General features: G+C 46.5%; 1 protein-coding gene across 5 annotated transcripts in view; it reads right to left on the bottom strand.

Annotated features, from left to right (window-relative positions):
• LOC123772955 (PDF receptor) overlaps positions 1–23,597 on the bottom strand; it is a 164,467-nt gene that overhangs the window by 49,121 nt on the left and 91,749 nt on the right. For all 5 annotated transcript variants that reach the window (XM_069323225.1, XM_069323226.1, XM_069323223.1 and 2 more), the window contains one exon: positions 11,147–11,250. In XM_069323225.1, coding sequence (XP_069179326.1) covers positions 11,147–11,250 — 104 coding nt within the window. The remainder of the gene's footprint in view (positions 1–11,146; positions 11,251–23,597) is intronic.

Genomic DNA, 23,597 nt, shown 5'->3' with positions numbered 1-23,597 from the left:
CCCCTCCCCCTACCCCCCCCCTACCCCCCCCTCCTCCAGCGTCAACAGGACCCCACTATGTATCTAACATCGCGGGTAAACCCAAGACCTAACCCAAACTGCTCCACAGTCACATCAGGAGGAAACCATCAGTTAAGGAACAAGGGATAAAAAAGGGGAGAACAGATCCACAGAGAATGACAAGGAGGCGTGTGAAGAAATCAACAAGAGATTCAGGAGGTCTTCACAATAGAGCAAGAACTTCCTGTACTGAGAGAGGAGGCGGTAAACCAAGCAACCTTGGAGGAATTTTAGCTTAGCAGTGCTGAGGCTAAAAGGAATCTGTTGGAGATTTTTGTGTCAAATCTTGTTGGGCCTGACAGAATCTCTCCATGGATACTAAAGGAAGGTGCAGAAGCACTAAGTGTGCCACTCTCTATGGTGTATAACAGGTCACTGGAAACAAAAGACTTACCACAAAGTTGGAAGACAGCTAACGTAGTCTCAATATACAAGAAAGGCGACAGACAAGAGGCACTGAACTACAGGCCAGTTTCCCTAACTTGTATACCATGCAAGGTGATGGAGAAGATCGTTAGGAAATTTTTTTAGAACAGCTGGATTGAAGGAGCTTTGTAAGACACCACCAACATGGGTTCAGAGATGGCAGGAAAGAGAAGGGTGGGAAGACTGCATTTTCTTGGACTGTCAGAAAGCCTTTGACACAGTACCTCACAAAAGGCAGTTACAAAAGTTAGAGAAACAGGCAGGAGTAAAAGGGAAGGTGCTCCAGTGGATAAGGGAATATCTAAGCAACAGGAAACGGCGAGTAACGGTGAGGGGGGAGACATCAGAGTGGCGAGATGTCACCAGTGGAGTCCCACAGGGCTCTGTACTTGGACCCATCCTTTTTCTAATATATGTAAACGATCTTCCGGAGGGTATAGACTCGTTCCTCTCAATGTTTGCTGATGATGGAAAAATTATGAGAAGAATCAAGACGGATGAAGATAGACACAGACTACAGGATGACCTGGACAAGCTGGAGGAATGGTCTAGAAAATGGCTGCTAAAGTTCAACTCAGGAAAGTGTAAAGTAATACAATTAGGCGAAGGGAACAGGAGGCTGAACACAAGGTATCATCTGGAGGTGATATCCTGCAAGAGTCAAATAGAGAGAAAGATCTGGGAGTTGATATCACACCGAACCTGTCCCCAGAGGCCCACATCAATAGAATATCATCAGCGGCATATGCTAGACAGGCCAACATAAGAACTGCCTTTAGAAACTTTTGTAAGGAATCGTTCAGGACCCTACATAAAACCTATGTCAGACCAATCCTTCTGTATGCAGCTCCAGCCTAGTGTCCATACCTAGTTAAACACAAGACAAAGTTAGGGAAGATTCAGAGTTATGCCACCAAACTACTCCCGGAACTGAGAGGTATAAGCTACGAGGAAAAGCTAAGGGAGCTAAACCTCACGTCCCTGGAAGTTATAAAAATAATGGGAGACATGATCACTAGCTACAAAATTCTCAAAGGAATTTACAGGTGGAAAAAGAAATTCTTTAACACGGGTGGGACACGCACAAGGGGACACAGGTGGAAACTGAGCGCCCAAATGAGCCACAGATATATTAGAAAGAACTTTTTTAGTGGTTGACAAATGGAATGCATTAGGCAGTGATGTGGTGGAGGCTGACTCCATACACTCTTTCAAGTGTAGATATGATAGAGCCCAATAGGCTCAGGAACCTGTACACCAGTTGATTGACAGTTGAGAGGCGGGACTAAAGAGCCAGAGCTCAACCCCCGCAAGCACAACTAGGTGAGTACAATTAGAGCAAGGATTAATTACGTGAGTATTTGAAAGTGGAGAATACCTGAGAGGCCGGAGGGTCACCTGCATAGTTTGGTGGTGGTTAGTGGTAGTTAGTGGTGGTGGTGGTTAGTGGTAGTTAGTGGTGGTGGTGGTTAGTGGTAGTTAGTGGTGGTGGTGGTTAGTGGTAGTCTAGTGGTGGTGGTGGTTAGTGGTAGTTAGTGGTGGTGGTGGTGGTTAGTGGTAGTTAGTGGTGGTGGTGGTTAGTGGTAGTTAGTGGTGGTGGTGGTTAGTGGTAGTTAGTGGTGGTGGTAGTTAGTGGTAGTTAGTGGTGGTGGTAGTTAGTGGTAGTTAGTGGTGGTGGTGGTTAGTGGTAGTCTGGTGGTGGTGGTTAGTGGTAGTCTAGTGGTGGTGGTTAGTGGTAGTCTAGTGGTGGTGGTTAGTGGTAGTCTAGTGGTGGTGGTTAGTGGTAGTCTAGTGGTGGTGGTTAGTGGTAGTCTAGTGGTGGTGGTTAGTGGTAGTCTAGTGGTGGTGGTTAGTGGTAGTTAGTGGTAGTTAGTGGTGGTGGTTAGTGGTAGTGGTTAGTGGTAGTTAGTGGTAGTCTAGTGGTGGTGGTTAGTGGTAGTCTAGTGGTGGTGGTTAGTGGTAGTCTAGTGGTGGTGGTTAGTGGTAGTTGGTGGGTGGTGGTTAGTGGTAGTTGGTGGGTGGTGGTTAGTGGTACTTAGTGGTGGTGGTTAGTGGTAGTTTGGTGGTGGTGGTTAGTGGTAGTTTGGTGGTGGTGGTTAGTGGTAGTTTGGTGGTGGTGGTTAGTGATAGTTTGGTGGTGGTGGTTAGTGGTAGTTTGGTGGTGGTGGTGGTTAGTGGTAGTGAGTGGTGGTTAGTGGTAGTTAGTGGTGGTGGTTAGTGGTAGTTAGTGGTGGTGGTTAGTGGTAGTTAGTGGTGGTGGTTAGTGGTAGTTAGTGGTGGTGGTTAGTGGTAGTTAGTGGTGGTGGTTAGTGGTAGTTTGGTGGTGGTGGTTAGTGGTAGTTTGGTGGTGGTGGTTAGTGGTAGTTTGGTGGTGGTGGTTAGTGGTAGTTTGGTGGTGGTGGTTAGTGGTAGTTTGGTGGTGGTGGTTAGTGGTAGTTAGGTGGTTGGTTAGATTTTACGGTTGAACAAGAGCTTGCCGCCCATAGAGATAGCCAACACCACCACTACCACACACGGAACTACAGAGGGGGGAGAGAGAGAGAGAGAGAGAACTAACAGGTCTGTCAGGTCCAGCTCAGCCTTCCTGGCATCTGGGAACGACTAAGCTGCCTCAGCCTTGCCTCAGCCTTGACTCAGCCTTGCCTCAGCCTTGCCTCAGCCTTGCCTCAGCCTTGCCTCAGCCCTGCCTCAGCCCTGCCTCAGCCCTGCCTCATGTTAACAGGAACAAAACCCTAAGGTAGCTTCCCTCGCCCTCACAAGTGTTTAGATACGGAAGAAATTAAAAACTTCTGCCGGAGTTTCATAGCAAAAATATATTTACGAGTCAAAAAATATAAATGAAGAGATGTTCTTGTCTGAAAAATGAACAACTGATTCTTCAGTTGTCAGGAATACATTATTATTATTATTATTGTTTATGTTAAATGTATAATATTATTGTTAATAGGATTCACTCAATTATGTTTAGGTGAAATTTATAAGACTTTTGAACTCTCCTGAGTGGTTTGTTAAGGTGTGTGTGTATTCACAGAGCTGTATTCACCTAGTTGTATTCACCTAGTTGTATTCACCTAGTTGTATTCACCTAGTTGTATTCACCTAGTTGTATTCACCTAGTTGTATTCACCTAGTTGTATTCACCTAGTTGCATTCACCTAATTGTATTCACCTAGTTGTTCTTGCGGTGGTTGAGCTTTGCTCTTTCGGTCCGCCTCTCAACTGTCAATCAATCAACTGTTACTAACAATTTGTTCGCTTTTTTACACACACACACACACACACACACACACACACACACACACACACACACACACACACACACACACACACACACACACACACACCTAGAGCCCAATAGGCTCAGGAATCTGTACACCTGTTGATTGACGGTTGAGAGGCGGGACCAAAGAGCCAGAGCTCAACCCCCGCAAACACAACTAGGTGAGTACAATTAGGCGAGTACACACACACACACACACACACACACACACACACCAGGAAGCAGCCCGAAACAGCTGTCTAACTCCCAGGTACCTATTTATTGCTAGGTAACAGGGGCACCAAGGTGCAAGAAACTCTGTCCATTTTGTTTCTGCCATCACCGGGGATCGAACCCGGACCCTAGGATTTCGAGTCCAGAGCGCTGTCCACTCAGCTGTCACCCCTCCCCCCTCCGTTCCTGTCAACCACAATGTTTGGTTTGGACGAGACGTTACCACCACCACACCATTAGTACCTCTGCTACCACAGAGAGAGAGAGAGAGGGGGGGGGGGGGGAGACCCAGACAGACAGACAGACAGACAGACAGACAGACAGACAGACAGACACAACACCACCAGAAGGGAGCCAAAAAGGACATGGTCGGCAGTGAAAAAATTTGTATGAGAAAAAATAATAAAATACATAAAAAAAATTAGGGAAGACAAACCTCAAACAGACGTCCAGTTATTGGGTTAGAGGGTCGGGGGGGGGGGGGGTAGAGGGATGGGGGGGAGAGAGAAAGGGGGGGGGGGAAGGAGGGGGAGGGGGGAGAGTACTTCCTAAGGGGGGGGGGAAGGAGGGGGAGGGGGGAGAGTACTTCCTAAGGGGGGGGGGCAGTAAACTCAAGCTCCGGTAAACTTTAAGGCATAGAGCACGTATACCTTAATATATAATAAGGTATATCCTTGTCATCATATCCCAGCTCAGTGTACATAAATCCCAGCCTCAAATCCCAGTTTGTTCAGTCACTCATCATATGGAAGGTCTAATTTGCGGGATTACCGTAATTTTCATCATGTACTGGACGCGTTCTAATCAATTTATGTCCATTATGTAGCCTGGTGGCCGAGGGGAAGGGAAGGTAATTATCAGGGGGAAAGCGCCAAGCCATGACGACTATATAGCACTTTGAAAGGGTCAGGATAAGGATTTGGGATGGGCCGGGGGGGGGTGGGGAAGGAATGGTGCCCAACCACTTGTGGACGGTCGGGGATTGAACGCCGACCTGCATGAAGCGAGACCGTCGCTCTACCGTCCACCCCAAGTGGTTGGAGCCTGGTGGCCGAGGTTGAGGTTATCTTGAGGTTATCTTGAGGTTATCTTGAGATGATTTCGGGGCTTTAGTGTCCCCGCGGCCCGGTCCTCGACCAGGCCTCCACCCCCAGGAAGTAGCCCGTGACAGCTGACTAACACCCAGGTACCTATTTTACTGCTAGGTAACAGGGGCATAGGGTGAAAGAAACTCTGCCCATTGTTTCTCGCCGGCGCCTGGGATAGAACCCAGGACCACAAGTCCAGTGTGCTGCCCGCTCGGCCGACCGGCTCCCTACCCCGAAGCTGAACCACAGAGTAAATAGAGCCTAACAGGAGCTGAGGAGTAACACCAGGTCTTTCATTACGAACGCTTCCACAAATAAATCCCAGTGTTCTATTTGCCTGATTTCCAACATTTATACATTGATGTATACATCAATGGTGGATAATGTATAAACAGAAACGACACAGTTTTCTTCAGATTCTTACTAATCACGACTCCAGAGGTTGACCAGACCACACACTACAAAGTTAAGGGACGACGACGTTTCGGTCCGTCCTGGACCATTCTCAAGTCGATTCTCCATTCACAATCGACTTGAGAATGGTCCAGGACGGACCGAAAACGTCGTCGTCTCTTCACCTTCTAGTGTGTGGTCTGGTCAACATATTTCAGCCACGTTATTGTGACTCCTCGTCTGCATCACTCAGGAAATTTTTCTGTTATGGCCTCCAAGTTGCGTGTCTGTGAGGCTCAGTTTTATTCCTGGTATTGAGGGCAACTTTTAATTACTGTACCTTACATATATGGCCACTCCCCCCCCCCCCCCAACTCCTCCTCTAATATGTCGATGTGAAATCATATAAACCCACATATTTAATATTCAGCTAATAGTTCCTCGGTTTCTACATTCATCCACGTGTAAATTACTGCAATAATATATTTTTTTCTGTGATGACAAGAGTAGCTAAATCATTTAGTTTGTTTCAGAGTTTGTTTAATACACCGTAAGGGAATTATTATGTTCAGGCCCGACTCCATCCCTGTTCCTGTTATACAGATATTGTCCCGGTCAACACATGTTTGTATGGGCTCCTACTGTGCCCAGATCCATGCCCATGCCCATGCCCCTGTCTACTAACAGTTTAATCCCAAACAAACCTTCAACCTCACATTCCAATGAAATGACAACAGCAATAAGTGAACCCAATATCCCGAGCTTACATATAACTCCTGCCGTAGAAGGAATTATATATATGCCCTCTTCCCCACTTTCTAGCCCTTTCTTTCCCCCCGTCCCATCCTAAAGCCTTATCCTGACCCCTTCCCAGTGTTATATAGTCGTGATGGCTTGGTGCTTCTCCTGATAGTTCCCTTGCCTTCCATAGAAGTGTTACCAGATCTCAATTAATGATATTGTATTTGATTTACAATATTTGTCAAGTTGGCAACTGACTAAGTGACGTAGACAACCATTTATTCCCAACTTTCATTCTTGGAGGACTGCACATATAGCCTACTCTTCTTGGAGGACTGCACGTATAGCCTGCCCTTCTTGGAGGACTGCACATACAGCCTACTCTTCTTGGAGGACTGCACATATATCCTGCCCTTCTTGGAGGACTGCACGTATAGCCTGCCCTTCTTGGAGGACTGCACATATAGCCTACTCTTCTTGGAGGACTGCACATATAGCCTGCCCTTCTTGGAGGACTGCACATATAGCCTGCCCTTCTTGGAGGACTGCACATATATCCTGCCCTTCTTGGAGGACTGCACATATATCCTGCCCTTCTTGGAGGACTGAACATATATCCTGCCCTTCTTGGAGGACTGCACATATATCCTGCCCTTCTTGGAGGACTGCACATATATCCTGCCCTTCTTGGAGGACTGCACATATAGCCTACTCTTCTTGGAGGACTGCACATATAGCCTACTCTTCTTGGAGGACTGCACGTATATCCTGCCCTTCTTGGAGGACTGCACATATAGCCTACTCTTCTTGGAGGACTGCACGTATAAACTACTCTTCTTAGAGGACTAAACGTATAGCCTACTCTTCTTGGAGGACTGCACATATATCCTGCCCTTCTTGGAGGACTGCACATATAGCCTGCCCTTCTTGGAGGACTGCACATATAGCCTACTCTTCTTGGAGGACTGCACGTATATCCTGCCCTTCTTGGAGGACTGCACATATAGCCTACTCTTTTTGGAGGACTGCACGTATAAACTACTCTTCTTGGAGGACTGCACATATAGCCTACTCTTCTTGGAGGACTGCACGTATAAACTACTCTTCTTGGAGGACTGCACATATAAACTACTCTTCTTAGAGGACTAAACGTAAAGCCTACTCTTCTTGGAGGACTGCACATATAAACTACTCTTCTTGGAGGACTGCACGTATAAACTACTCTTCTTGGATGACTGCACGTATAAACTACTCTTCTTGGAGGACTGCACATATAAACTACTCTCCTTGGAGGACTGCACATATAAACTACTCTTCTTGGAGGACTGCACGTATAAACTACATTTCTTGGAGGACTGCACGTATAAACTACTCTTCTTGGAGGACTGCACGTATAAACTACTCTTCTTGGAGGACTGCACGTATAAACTACTCTTCTTGGAGGACTGCACGTATAAACTACTCTTCTTGGAGGACTGCACGTATAAACTACTCTTCTTGGAGGACTGCACGTATAAACTACTCTTCTTGGAGGACTGCACGTATAAACTACTCTTCTTGGAGGACTGCACATATAAACTACTCTTCTTGGAGGACTGCACATATAAACTACTCTTCTTGGAGGACTGCACATATAAACTACTCTTCTTGGAGGACTGCACGTATAAACTACATTTCTTGGAGGACTGCACGTATAAACTACATTTCTTGGAGGACTGCACGTATATACTACATTTCTTGGAGGACTGCACATATAAACTACATTTCTTGGAGGACTGCACGTATAAACTACTCTTCTTGGAGGACTGCACGTATAAACTACATTTCTTGGAGGACTGCACATATAAACTACTCTTCTTGGAGGACTGCACGTATAAACTACATTTCTTGGAGGACTGCACGTATAAACTACTCTTCTTGGAGGACTGCACGTGTAAACTACATTTCTTGGAGGACTGCACATATAAACTACTCTTCTTGGAGGACTGCACGTATAAACTACTCTCCTTGGAGGACTGCACATATAAACTACTCTTCTTGGAGGACTGCACGTATAAACTACTCTCCTTGGAGGACTGCACATATAAACTACTCTCCTTGGAGGACTGCACGTATAAACTACTCTCCTTGGAGGACTGCACGTATAAACTACTCTCCTTGGAGGACTGCACATATAAACTACTCTCCTTGGAGGACTGCACATATAAACTACTCTTCTTGGAGGACTGCACATATAAACTACTCTCCTTGGAGGACTGCACATATAAACTACTCTTCTTGGAGGACTGCACGTATAACTTGAGTCTCTCCCTTGCTCCTAACTGGATGGCCGTCTCATACCTCTTCATTAGCGCCTGACTCGTCCACCTTCACTTCCTCCGACACTGATCCAAATAACGAATTTGTTCCCATTTCCATCCGTAGTGTCACTGACATTGTTAACAACGTCCAGTACTCCCGCCCCCCGCTGAACGAACCTTTAGCCAGCTGCACATCTCTCTGGCACAAAATGTCCTGTCTAAATATCTCACCTGAGAATCACCTACAACCAAGATTCTTGTTTCTTTTCCCGGCGTCCGTTCGTGGCCTCGTTTAGTGGGTGAAGTGCAGGCTAAGTACCCATGTCTGTCTGTGTTGGCAGTAAGATCTATTGTCTATGTTGGCAGTAAGATCTATTGTCTATGTTGGTAGTAAGATCTATTGTCTATGTTGGAAGTAAAGTGTATTGGGAGGAAGGACACAGAGCCCGTGTTGGGAGGAAACCTTCCCCAGCAGAGCCCTCGCTGGGGGAGATAATACCATGTCCAGGTAGGGCAGGACCAGTAGTCTCCCCTACCTATTCTCTCCAGCAGAGCCCTCGCTGGGGGAGATAATACCATGTCCAGGTAGGACAGGACCAGTAGTCTCCCCTACCTATTCTCCCCAGCAGAGCCCTCGCTGGGGGAGATAATACCATGTCCAGGCAGGACAGGACCAGTAGTCTCCCCTATCTATTCTCCCCAGCAGAGCCCTCGCTGGGGGAGATAATACCGTGTCCAGGTAGGACAGGACCAGTAGTCTCCCCTACCTATTCTCCCCAGCAGAGCCCTCGCTGGGGGAGATAATAAGATATCTGTTATTGACAGGCAGTTCACGCTTGACGCTGATGAACCAGATTCAATAAGTGCTGGAAATGGCGCCCCCCTAGATGGCACGTGAAGGGTGTTAGTGATGGGGGGAGGGGAGGGGTGGGGGGCAGGGAGGGGTGGGGGGGGAGGAAGGCAGGGGGCTGGGTGAGGAAGGGAGGAAGGAAGGGGACTGGTTGAGGGAGGGACCTTGATGGAGGGGCAAGGGTGAGGGGATGACGGAGGGGTGGGGAGAGATCGAGGGAGGGGGCTGGGTGAGGGAGAGGACAGGGGTGAGGAATTGACTGGGAGTGACAGGGAGAGGACTGAAGAGGGACGGGACAGGGAGGAGTGGTGACAGAGGGATATGGACGGAAGGAGGCTAATCAACCAAGCATTATAAACATATAAACACAACAGTTGTAAGTGGGTCACCGCTCACGGGAGCCAAGTGGCACAGTTGGCTTAAGTTCTGTTTTAGTTTTTTATATATAAAATAAACACAATTAGTACAAAAAACAGGAAAACAAAGTACAAACTTTGAACAGTGAAACAGACAAGTAGAAGAACCTTGTACACCACACAGAACCTTGTACAGTACACAGAACCTTGTACAGTACACAGAACCTTGTACAGTACACACAACAGAAACACAAACAGGAATAAAACAATAAGTACAAAAAAGCAATGAATAAGTAAACAAAACAAGCCAGAAGGGCCACACAAACACACAAACACAGAACCGGAACAAACAGGAACCGGGAGGAGGAAAAAACAGAACATTATACATAAAATGAACCACAAGAAATACAATGAGAAAATGCATGACTAAATAAACAAACCACACAGCCACACACACACACAGCCACACACACACACAGCCACACACACACACAGCCACACACACACACACACAGCCACACACACACACACACAGCCACACACACACACACACACACAGCCACACACACACACACACACACACAGCCACACACACACAGCCACACACACACACACACACACACACACAGCCACACACACACACACAGCCACACACACACACAGCCACACACACACACACACACAGCCACACACCAGAACACACACAGCCACACACACACACACACAGCCACACACCAGAACAAACACCGGAACTCGCAGGAACCGTGGACAAAACCACCAACCACACACACACACACACACACACACAGCCACCAAACTCACAATCCCACACACACACAACCACCAACCCCACAACCACACAACCACCAACCCCACAACCCCACAACCACACAACCACCAACCCCACAACCACACAACCACCAACCCCACAACCCCACAACCACACACACACACACACACACACACACACACACAACCACCAAACCCACAACCACACACACGCACACAACCATAACACCGTAACACAGGAAATGGGTCCAACAGAAACAAAGTCAATAATAATAAGAATCCCCATATTTCTCAGGGTAATCCGCCCTCGGATACGTTACAACAAACGTATCCCAAGTTAACAACTCCCGCTCGGTAGGGCGGACGTCCCACACGACGCCGCGGACGCACTATGAACTACGGAACCACTATATCCCGTCCGGAGGACATCGAAGACGAAGGCGGAGACCTGAGAGGTGGCCAGACCGCCGCCGACAGAGCAGGGGGAACCCATCAACCACAGTCTTGCAGAAGGCGAACATCCTTCTTCAGCACGAACACCAACCCACCAACATCATCGGCATGTGCAAGGTGTTGCAATGCAAGGTAGCCATAATTGCTATATACTCCTGCGTTGATGAGGGAGATATAGAGCGATAACACCCACTTACCGGAAGTAGAAGAAGATGGCGAGTGAGGCGCAGAGTGAGGCTAGTGAGAGACTCAGTCCCACGATCTCCAGGATCCGGGTCCCCACGGCGATGTTCAGCTTGGTCTGTGGCAGTTAAAACTTGTTAATAATAATAACAATCCCCATATATTGTTCTGAGATATATATATATATATATATATATATATATATATATATATATATATATATATATATATATATATATATATATATATATATATATCCGGCCACAGCAACCTTTCCCTGTCTTCCAGTCTTCCCCACCATTCTCCACTCCCTCGTCCGATGCATTCCAAAATGGTCTGATGTTCCCATCAGAAAATTGGGAACATCAAATGATCTGATGTTCTCATCACTGAAATATAAGTAAAACAGTTAAAAAAACGAAATGAAAACCAATGAAAAAATAAGAATAAAACTATTCCCACTAAATGAACGGTATAGTAAACAACACAGCTCAATTCCAACGCGATTTACACAAAATAATTAAATCAAAATGAAAATAAATCGAAATTTATGAAAATTCAATTTATCAATGAAATCAGAAACAATGAAAAGTAGTCATAACATATTTAGTACAGCGTGTGTTGCTCTTACATGCAACGGATGGCACTGTTTTTCAAAAAAAACATGTTTACCTGTCACAGGTGTGGCATCTATATAGTAGATATATAAAAACACGCGCGTATTCGAATGGAACGTTGTGTTAAAATTTCAATGCAATCGGTGAAGAACTTTTCGAGATTGCAGCGTGTGTTGCTCTTACGTCCAACAGATGGCGCTGTTTTTTTTTTAAAAAACATGTTTACCTGTCACAGGTGAGGCATGTATATAGTAGATATATAAAAAGAAGCGCCTATTCGAACGCAATGTTGTGTCAAAATTTCAATGCAATGTGTAAAGAGGTTTCGAAGATTTCCCTCACATGAAAAAGACATGAAAAACTGAGTTTATCAAAAAAATCATGTTTTCTCTCGTAGGGACATCTCTATAGTATGTATATAAAAACCCGCTCGGATGCGAATGGAACGTTTGTGGAGATTAGCGATTTTGAACAAACGAACATTTACATTTTATTTATTATATATATTATATATATATATATATATGTCGTACCTAGTAGCCAGAACGCACTTTTCAGCCTACTATGCAAGGCCCGATTTGCCTAATAAGCCAAGTTTTCCTGAATTAATATATTTTCTCAAATTTTTTTCTTATGAAATGATAAAGCTACCCATTTCATTATGCATGAGGTCAATTTATTTTATTGGAGTTAAAATTAACGTAGATATATGACCGAACCTAACCAACCCTACCTAACCTAACTTATCTTTATAGGTTAGGTTAGGTAGCCGAAAAAGTTAGGTTAGGTAGGTTAGGTAATCGAAAAACAATTAATTCATGAAAACTTGGCTTATTGAGCAAATCAGGCCTTGCATAGTAGGCTGAGAAGTGAGTTCTGGCTACTAGGTACGACATATATATATAATATATATAAATATATATGAATACAACTGGTAACTACAGGGCGCCTTAATCCACTTGACCATCACGGCCGTCAAAAGGAAGTGATAGCCGAGGCTATTTGAGCCACTTCCCCGACGGCAACTCGGATGGTAATCTTGGGCATAGCATTTCACCAAATCACCTCATTCTTTGGGGCACACGTGAGGAACACAAATGCGAACAACATTTGTTCGCATATTGTTCGCATTTGTGTTCCTCACGTGTGCCCCAAAGAATGAGGTGATTTGGTGAAATGCTATGCCCAAGATTACCATCCGAGTTGCCGTCGGGGAAGTGGCTCAAATAGCCTCGGCTATCACTTCCTTTTGACGGCCGTGATGGTCAAGTGGATTAAGGCGCCCTGTAGTTACCAGTTGCGTTGCTTCTGGGAGTATGGGTTCGAGTCACTTCTGGGGTGTGAGTTTTCATTCGCATATAGTCCTGGGGACCATTCAGGCTTGTTCGCATAAATATATATATATAAATATATATATATATATATATATATATATATATATATATATATATATAATTTCTTTAGGGCTTCTATCCCTCTGACTAGTGCTCTAGAATCTTGGTTTAATTGGAACAGGATTTTTCCAAATGTCTTCTTTGTTCGAGGTGAAGAAAGATAAATAATTAACTGTAGAATGTATTACACTTACTATAAATTTACACAACGTTTCGAACCTACATGGTTTATTCTCAAGTGATGGGACTGTGCTGGGCCGATTAGATTTAAACCATCAGAGAGGCCAGATACATTATAAAAATAGGTGAGGAGTACATCGTAAAGGAAGAATAGGGCATTAATAGGGACGAATAAAAAATAAAAAAATGGGGGAGGGGAGGCAACACATATAAAGGTAAATTAGGCGTAGTGGGCTAAGCATGTTGAGCAGTGTGTTCTATGTTAGCATCTTCAAGTTCCCGTCTTGTTCTTAATCTCAAGGTGGGTAGAGTTCCTTAATTTGGGTATTCATGGTAGGTTGTTCTATTCTTATGTGAATTGCTTCAAGAATTTGTAATCTTCTAACATCTTGGGTTGTGTCTATTATGCAAGTATTCTTGTTCAACATTTCTCTTGTTAGAGTGATGTCATGGGCTTGTCTCAGGTGAGTCCTGGCGGCACCGAATTGAAGATGACAGGTCAAACGCCTCGTCAGCTTGGTCGACGTCATACCTATGTACTTAGATTGAAGGTTACATCCTTCGTGGGGGCAAGTGTACCTGTATACAGGTGGCAGGTGTACCTGTATACAGGGGGCAGGTGTACCTGTATACAGGTGGCAGGTGTACCTGTATACAGGTGGCAGGTGTACATGTATACAGGGGGCAAGTGTACCTGTATACAGGGGGCAGGTGTACCTGTATACAGGGGGCAGGTGTACCTGTATACAGGGGGCAGGTGTACCTGTATACAGGTGGCAGGTGTACCTGTATACAGGTGGCAGGTGTACATGTATACAGGGGGCAGGTGTACCTGTATACAGGGGGCAGGTGTACCTGTATACAGGTGGCAGGTGTACATGTATACAGGGGGCAGGTGTACCTGTATACAGGTGGCAGGTGTACCTGTATACAGGTGGCAGGTGTACCTGTATACAGGGGGCAGGTGTACCTGTATACAGGTGGCAGGTGTACATGTATACAGGCGGCAGGTGTACCTGTATACAGGTGGCAGGTGTACCTGTATACAGGCGGCAGGTGTACATGTATACAGGCGGCAGGTGTACATGAATACAGGTGGCAGGTGTACCTGTATACAGGTGGCAGGTGTACCTGTATACAGGTGGCAGGTGTACCTGTATACAGGTGGCAGGTGTACCTGTATACAGGTGGCAGGTGTACCTGTATACAGGTGGCAGGTGTACCTGTATACAGGTGGCAGGTGTACCTGTATACAGGTGGCAGGTGTACCTGTATACAGGTGGCAGGTGTACCTGTATACAGGTGGCAGGTGTACATGTATACAGGTGGCAGGTGTACCTGTATACAGGTGGCAGGTGTACATGTATACAGGCGGCAGGTGTACATGTATACAGGCGGCAGGTGTACATGTATACAGGGGGCAGGTGTACATGTATACAGGGGGCAGGTGTACCTGTATACAGGGGGCAGGTGTACATGTGTACATGTATGCAGGGAGCAAGTTTACATGTATACAGGGGGCAGGTGTACATGTATGCAGGGGGCAGGTGTACATGTATACAGGGGGGGCAGGTGTACATGTATACAGGGGGGCAGGTATACATGTATACAGGGGGGCAGGTATACATGTATACCACAACCCAAGGTTAAAATTCCTATAACTACCTCATAGTGCTTCGAAGCTCATAAACGTATTCATATATGTAAACAAAGTCGCTATGATTGAGGAAAGATATAAAGGTTTCGGAACTGGTCGCTTAAATGCACGAATTCGTAGCCTGGGATCTCTCCCCGAGTGTGGCCGGGGAATGGTCCCGACGTCACAGGGATTAACTGTGTTGCTAAAAAGCTGTTGTTTGCTTGCTCTAGGGATTTTATTGTTTGGAGATTCTGGGGAAATCTGGGGATTTTTCCCTGAAGTTCTGGGGACTTTCCTGGCAGCCACCGGAGAGCACCCACCACAACCTGTTTGATCCGCGGATAATCTTTGAGGTCGGTATATTAATATGTAACTTTGGCAGCTTCAGTACCCGAGCCATCAAAGGTGGCGGGACTACACTAGTAGCCAGGGCAAGTGTTGTGCTTGACTCACGGGACCTGGCAAGTGTTGTGCTTGACTCACGGGACCTGGCAAGTGTTGTGCTTGACTCACGGGACCTGGCAAGTGTTGTGCTTGACTCACGGGACCTGGCAAGTGTTGTGCTCGACTCACGGGACCTGGCAAGTGTTGTGCTCGACTCACGGGACCTGGCAAGTGTTGTGCTCGACTCACGGGACCTGGCAAGTGTTGTGCTCGACTCACGGGACCTGGCAAGTGTTGTGCTCGACTCACCTGACCTGGCAAGTGTTGTGCTCGACTCACCTGACCTGGCAAGTGTTGTGCTCGACTCACCTGACCTGGCAAGTGTTGTGCTCGACTCACGGGACCTGGCAAGTGTTGTGCTCGACTCACGGGACCTGGCAAGTGTTGTGCTTGACTCACGGGACCTGGCAAGTGTTGTGCTCGACTCACGGGACCTGGCAAGTGTTGTGCTCGACTCACGGGACCTGGCAAGTGTTGTGCTCGACTCACGGGACCTGGCAAGTGTTGTGCTCGACTCACGGGACCTGGCAAGTGTTGTGCTCGACTCACGGGACCTGGCAAGTGTTGTGCTCGACTCACGGGACCTGGCAAGTGTTGTGCTCGACTCACGGGACCTGGCAAGTGTTGTGCTCGACTCACGGGACCTGGCAAGTGTTGTGCTCGACTCACGGGACCTGGCAAGTGTTGTGCTCGACTCACGGGACCTGGCAAGTGTTGTGCTCGACTCACCTGACCTGGCAAGTGTTGTGCTGGACTCACGGGACCTGGCAAGTGTTGTGCTGGACTCACGGGACCTGGCAAGTGTTGTGCTGGACTCACGGGACCTGGCAAGTGTTGTGCTGGACTCACGGGACCTGGCAAGTGTTGTGCTCGACTCACGGGACCTGGCAAGTGTTGTGCTCGACTCACGGGACCTGGCAAGTGTTGTGCTCGACTCACGGGACCTGGCAAGTGTTGTGCTCGACTCACGGGACCTGGCAAGTGTTGTGCTCGACTCACGGGACCTGGCAAGTGTTGTGCTCGACTCACGGGACCTGGCAAGTGTTGTGCTCGACTCACGGGACCTGGCAAGTGTTGTGCTCGACTCACGGGACCTGGCAAGTGTTGTGCTCGACTCACGGGACCTGGCAAGTGTTGTGCTCGACTCACGGGACCTGGCAAGTGTTGTGCTCGACTCACGGGACCTGGCAAGTGTTGTGCTCGACTCACGGGACCTGGCAAGTGTTGTGCTCGACTCACGGGACCTGGCAAGTGTTGTGCTCGACTCACGGGACCTGGCAAGTGTTGTGCTCGACTCACGGGACCTGGCAAGTGTTGTGCTCGACTCACGGGACCTGGCAAGTGTTGTGCTCGACTCACGGGACCTGGCAAGTGTTGTGCTCGACTCACGGGACCTGGCAAGTGTTGTGCTCGACTCACGGGACCTGGCAAGTGTTGTGCTCGACTCACGGGACCTGGCAAGTGTTGTGCTCGACTCACGGGACCTGGCAAGTGTTGTGCTCGACTCACGGGACCTGGCAAGTGTTGTGCTCGACTCACGGGACCTGGCAAGTGTTGTGCTCGACTCACGGGACCTGGCAAGTGTTGTGCTCGACTCACGGGACCTGGCAAGTGTTGTGCTCGACTCACGGGACCTGGCAAGTGTTGTGCTGGACTCACGGGACCTGGCAAGTGTTGTGCTCGACTCACCTGACCTGGCAAGTGTTGTGCTCGACTCACCTGACCTGGCAAGTGTTGTGCTCGACTCACCTGACCTGGCAAGTGTTGTGCTCGACTCACCTGACCTGGCAAGTGTTGTGCTCGACTCACCTGACCTGGCAAGTGTTGTGCTCGACTCACCTGACCTGGCAAGTGTTGTGCTCGACTCACCTGACCTGGCAAGTGTTGTGCTCGACTCACCTGACCTGGCAAGTGTTGTGCTCGACTCACCTGACCTGGCAAGTGTTGTGCTCGACTCACCTGACCTGGCAAGTGTTGTGCTCGACTCACCTGACCTGGCAAGTGTTGTGCTCGACTCACCTGACCTGGCAAGTGTTGTGCTTGACTCACCTGACCTGGCAAGTGTTGTGCTTGACTCACGGGACCTGGCATTGTTGTGCTTGACTCACGGGACCTGGCAAGTGTTGTGAAGCAGGTACTGTGTACCAGCAACAGTGTACACCAGCAACAGTGTACACCAGCAACAGTGTACACCAGCAACAGTGTACACCAGCCACAGTGTACACCAGCCACAGTGTACACCAGCCACAGTGTACACCAGCAACAGTGTACACCAGCAACAGTGTACACCAGCAATAGTGTACACCAGCCACAGTGTACACCAGCAACAGTGTACACCAGCCACAGTGTACACCAGCCACAGTGTACACCAGCCACAGTGTACACCAGCCACAGTGTACACCAGCCACAGTGTACACCAGCCACAGTGTACACCAGCCACAGTGTACCAGCAACAGTGTACCAGCAACAGTGTACCAACAACAGTGTACCAACAACAGTGTACCAGCAACAGTGTACACCAGCAACAGTGTACACCAGCCACAGTGTACACCAGCAACAGTGTACCAGCAACAGTGTACACCAGCCACAGTGTACACCAGCCACAGTGTACACCAGCAACAGTGTACCAGCAACAGTGTACACCAGCCACAGTGTACCAGCAACAGTGTACACCAGCCACAGTGTACACCAGCAACAGTGTACACCAGCAACAGTGTACCAGCAACAGTGTACCAACAACAGTGTACCAACAACAGTGTACCAACAACAGTGTACACCAGCAACAGTGTACCAGCAACAGTGTACCAGCAACAGTGTACCAGCAACAGTGTACACCAGCAACAGTGTACACCAGCAACAGTGTACCAGCAACAGTACACCAACAACAGTGTACCACCAACAGTGTACCAGCAACAGTGTACCAACAACAGTGTACCAGCAACAGTACACCAGCAACAGTGTACCAGCAACAGTGTACCAGCAACAGTGTACCAGCAACAGTGTACCAGCAACAGTGTACCAGCAACAGTGTACCAGCAACAGTACACCAGCAACAGTACACCAGCAACAGTGTACCAGCAACAGTGTACCACCAACAGTGTACCAGCAACAGTGTACCAGCAACAGTGTACCAGCAACAGTGTACCAGCAACAGTGTACACCAGCAACAGTGTACCAGCAACAGTGTACCAGCAACAGTACCAACAACAGTGTACACCAGCAACAGTGTACCAGCAACAGTGTACCAGCAACAGTACCAGCAACAGTGTACCAGCAACAGTGTACCAGCAACAGTGTACCAACAACAGTGTACACCAGCAACAGTATACCAGCAACAGTGTACCAGCAACAGTGTACCAGCAACAGTGTACCAGCAACAGTGTACCAGCAACAGTGTACCAGCAACAGTGTACACCAACAACAGTGTACACCAGCAACAGTGTACCAGCAACAGTGTACCAACAACAGTGCACACCAACAACAGTGTGTACCAGCAACAGTGTACCAACAACAGTACACCAACAACAGTACACCAACAACAGTACACCAACAACAGTGTACACCAACAACAGTGCACACCAACAACAGTGTACACCAGCAACAGTACACCACCAACAGTGTACCAGCAACAGTGTACCAGCAACAGTGTACCAACAACAGTGTACCAGCAACAGTGTACCAGCAACAGTGTACCAACAAACAGTGTACCAACAACAGTGTACCAGCAACAGTGTACCAACAACAGTGTACCAGCAACAGTACACCACCAACAGTGTACCACCAACAGTGTACCAGCAACAGTGTACCAACAACAGTGTACCAGCAACAGTGTACCAGCAACAGTACACCAGCAACAGTGTACCAGCAACAGTACTGCCCATCCCGCTCTTCAGTAATCAACGTGACCTCTCCCACTTGTCTCTCATTCTCTTACTTCCTCATGCAACCCGCTCTCGCACAAGACAGCACATATATGACTTATTGTCACTATTTCGCTTATAAATAAGTAATAAGTACATATGTGACATATTCCAAGCCATATTTTTTTTCCAAGGCACTAACTTTTCCTCTCAGTTTTATTAAACAATAGAGATTTTATACGAAATTTGACAATATCCTGAGTTACTTTACAATTTATTTAAATATTTAAGTTTTGTTTTATTATTTTTATAAAAGTGTAATATCAATATAGGTAAAGGTTCAGTACTAATTGTAATATCTTAACATACTAAGAAGGTTAGGTTAGGTTGTGGTTTCCTATTCAGCTTTTTAAGGTAAACTCAAATATTCCCAATAAATTAGTATGTCACATATGCACTTATTCATAAGCAAGATATTGACTATAAGCAAGTGCGAGAACGGGTTGCCTCATCACACTTTTCTCATCATTCTCACTCGTACCTGGCAGCCCTCATCTCGTTCCCCTCATGACCCTGAGGGGAGGCTCGAACATACATCACATCGTTGCGAATCTCATCAATATTTCTGCCCCAAAAAAATATCTCACTCGTTATTTTACCCACCAGGGACCTGATTCACGAAGTAGTTACGCAAGCACTTACGAATCTGGGGCCAGATTCACTAAGCAGTTACGCAAACACTTACGAACCAGGGGCCAGATTTGCGAAGCAGTTATGCAAGCACTTACGATCCTAGGGCCAGATTCAGGAAGCAGTTATCCAAGTACTTACGAACCTGTCCATCTTTTCTCAATCTTTGGTGGCTTTGTTTACAATTATTAAACAGTTAATGAGCTCCGATTTATGGAAGTATATATGGAAGCTGATCAGAATTACATTTCACCTTTGTGAATGCACATTAATGACACTATGTAAAAGACACATCTAACACGTTATGTAGGGCATACGTAAATCTGTGTATCTATGTATTTACGTATGTAGGTTAGCTTAGCATTTTAAAAGCACCGAATCACCTTCTGTGGTTGAGTGTTCAATAAACCCTTGAACTATATGTTTAACACTTCTCTAACCCTGTCCATGGAGGACAGAAGAAAATGTATATATGATGGTTAGCATTGTAAATGTGTGGGCCACGTCTGTGGTAGAAAATAATAATAAAAAAAAAAAGAGCTCGGAAGCACCAGGAGGCTGTTTATAACAATAACAACAGTTGATTGGCAAGTTTTCATGCTTGTAAACTGTTTAATAAATGTAACAAAAGCTGTCAAAGATTAAGGAAAGATGAACACGTTCGTAAGTGCTTGCGTAACTGCTTCGTGAAGCTGGCCCCAAGTTTGTAAGTACTTGCCTAACTGCTTCGTGAATTTAGCTCTACATTCTACACTTTAGGGCTACATTCACGCAGGGGCTGTAAGCCCTATAGCAGCTGAAGGAGACATTCCAGCAAAATTTGGTGTTAAGTTTCACTTATGAGAGTGATGGAAAGCTGCACTTTCTAGATGTTACAGTCGTGGAGAGGAATGGTGGCTTCCACACTGCAGTCTACACTAAGGAAACAAACATAGGAATGTGCCTCAATGCCAACAGTGACTGCCCAGACTGGTACAAGAGGAGTGTTGTCAATGCTTACGTCGACCGTGCTCTCAGCCACAGCTCTGGTTGGAAGCAAGCCGACGAAGAACTCTGTAGGGCAAGTCAGGTCCTAGTCAACACTGGCTTCTCAAACGGTTATGTTGACGACGTTGTTAAAGAAAGGTGACACGCCAATGCAACTTCTGAAGACGCAAACAGCAAACACCAATACCTCCTATTAGATTATTTTACAGGAACTACTTTTCCACGGTTTATAAAATGAAGGAAAGAGTCCTGTAAGATATTACTGATAGGAGTGGTTATACCCACAAGTTCCAATCAGAAGATACAATCAACAATATATTACAAAAGCAAGAAGACGGTCAACCTACTCATGAAGAACTCCCCAGACACCAAACAGAGCACTTTAAAGAAACCAACGTCGTCTGAGCCTTCACGTGCCCACTTGCGGACTGTCAGCCCCAAAGATCTCAGTATATAGGCAAGACAACAACGTCTCTTGGCAACTAACAATGCATAAACAACAGGGCTTCATCAAGGAGCAAATAATCTCCTCACACAACCAGACCATTACCAGAGACATCCTAAGAAGCCCGTTAAGACATCTTAACACATAAAAGTCAAGGCCAGCAAGCAATGCGGGTATATAAGATGAAAGCTGTTTAAATGATAGCATAGTAGAACTCTGTTTAGTGTGTGCAGGTTATAGTTGTGTGTGTGTGTGTGTGTGTGTGTGTGTGTGTGTGTGTGTGTGTGTGTGTAAACTAAAGTCTTTGAAAATGTAATAAGTTATTACGAAATGCGTTCAAGTGTCGCGTCAGACTAGAAATAAAAATGAATTTTGGAGAATTAATTTTTCAATTACCATCGACAGTGAAAAGAAACATAAGAAATATTGAGAAAATTCGTGTTAGAAGTATTAATCTTACTTTTTCGGTCATATTAATATATATATATATATATATATATAATATATATATTATATATTATATATATATACATATATATTATATATATGAGTTCCAAGCTCATTGACGTCACCAGAGACCCAAGGGCTTCCAGTTTTTATTTCAGCGTCTCAGTGTGGCGATCCAGAGGGGAAATGCTTGCTGCGTCCTCGTTCCTGTCCAGAAGCGGAGGAGCTTCAAGAGATCCATAACCTTTAGGCATTTGTCTTGTATGTTTTGTAACCTTTAAATACACAATAAAGGAAAAAAAAAAAGGGAAGGGGGTGGTAGGAGAAAAGCACACAGAAACTGTATTGGAGGGGACCCACATTCCCTCCAATGCGTTATGTGTGGTTTCCTCCGAGGCTATGGGTCCCCCTTCTTCCAGCCAGAGGTGGTACTCCCTTCCCTATTTATATATAATAAAAAAAAAAAATTATATATATATATATATATATATATATATATATATATATATATATATATATATATATATATATATATATATATATATATAATATATATGTGTGTGTGATAGGCAGGAGGCGTTAAACCATGCAAAAGCGCCTCATCCATACACAGTTTATATATAGTGATGATAATTACTCATATCGTTAATAATGTCCCTTCAAGCTGTGAGCAATTATAAACACATGAACCACCTTTGTCAGACGCCGGGTTACACACGCTGTAGTGGAAGTAATTGGTGGCTCCTCAAATAGGATTACATGATTTTTTCCCCCAATTACTTCACAACATAAATACAAACATGGAACTATTTTTCGGCAATTTCCTGTATACACAACAATGTTATCAAATAATCAGTTTTTATGAGAGATAAATAATTTTAATGTTATCGTTGAGTTACTCAATTCTCGCGTATTATGTTGTTAAAGAGTAAAGTAGTTAGTCAACAAAATTGTCAGTTAGTCTAGTATTGAATTTGTAAATGACTCAAGTCAGTTATTCAGCATATCAATCAGTAGAGTATTTAGTTCGACTGTGAATTACTCAGTCAAATAGCCAGTTAGTCGGGTATTGAGCGAGTAAGTCAGCTAAACTGTGTGTGTGAGTGTGAGAGTAATTAAGCCAGTCAACACACAAGGACGAAGGTCAACACTGCCTCACAGTTCTCGCTAGTCTGACACAGTCTACGAACGAGGCAACTTAATAGTGAAGTTTTTTATCATCCATCTTCGTTGGTGTCTCGCTGTTGCTGCTGAGGACCAGGAAAAATGGGTCCAGGCAAACATTTCTTGTTTGTCCTGGCCTTAGGCTGCCCTTGAGCACAGGCTCAGGTCATGTCAGGGCTGCCCTTGAGCACAGGCTCAGGTCATGTCAGGGCTGCTCTGGGGGGTGGGTCAGGGCATGTCAGGGCTGCTCTGGGGGGAGGCTCAGGTCATGTGAGGGCTGCTCTGGGGTGAGGCTCAGGGCATGTGAGGGCTGCTCTGGGGTGAGGCTCAGGGCATGTGAGGGCTGCTCTGGGGTGAGGCTCAGGGCATGTGAGGGGGGGGGGCTGCTCTGGGGTGAGGCTCAGGGCATGTGAGGGGGGCCTGCTCTGGGGTGAGGCTCAGGGCATGTGAGAGGGGGGGGGGGCTGCTCTGGGGTGAGGCTCAGGGCATGTGAGGGGGGGGGGCTGCTCTGGGGTGAGGCTCAGGGCATGTGAGGGGGGGGCTGCTCTGGGGTGAGGCTCAGGGCATGTGAGGGGGGGGGCTGCTCTGGGTGAGGCTC

Source organism: Procambarus clarkii, chromosome 12 (genome assembly GCF_040958095.1).
Source record: "Procambarus clarkii isolate CNS0578487 chromosome 12, FALCON_Pclarkii_2.0, whole genome shotgun sequence".
NCBI lineage: Eukaryota > Metazoa > Arthropoda > Malacostraca > Decapoda > Cambaridae > Procambarus > Procambarus clarkii.
This window is presented reverse-complemented; position numbering and strand designations above follow the sequence as displayed.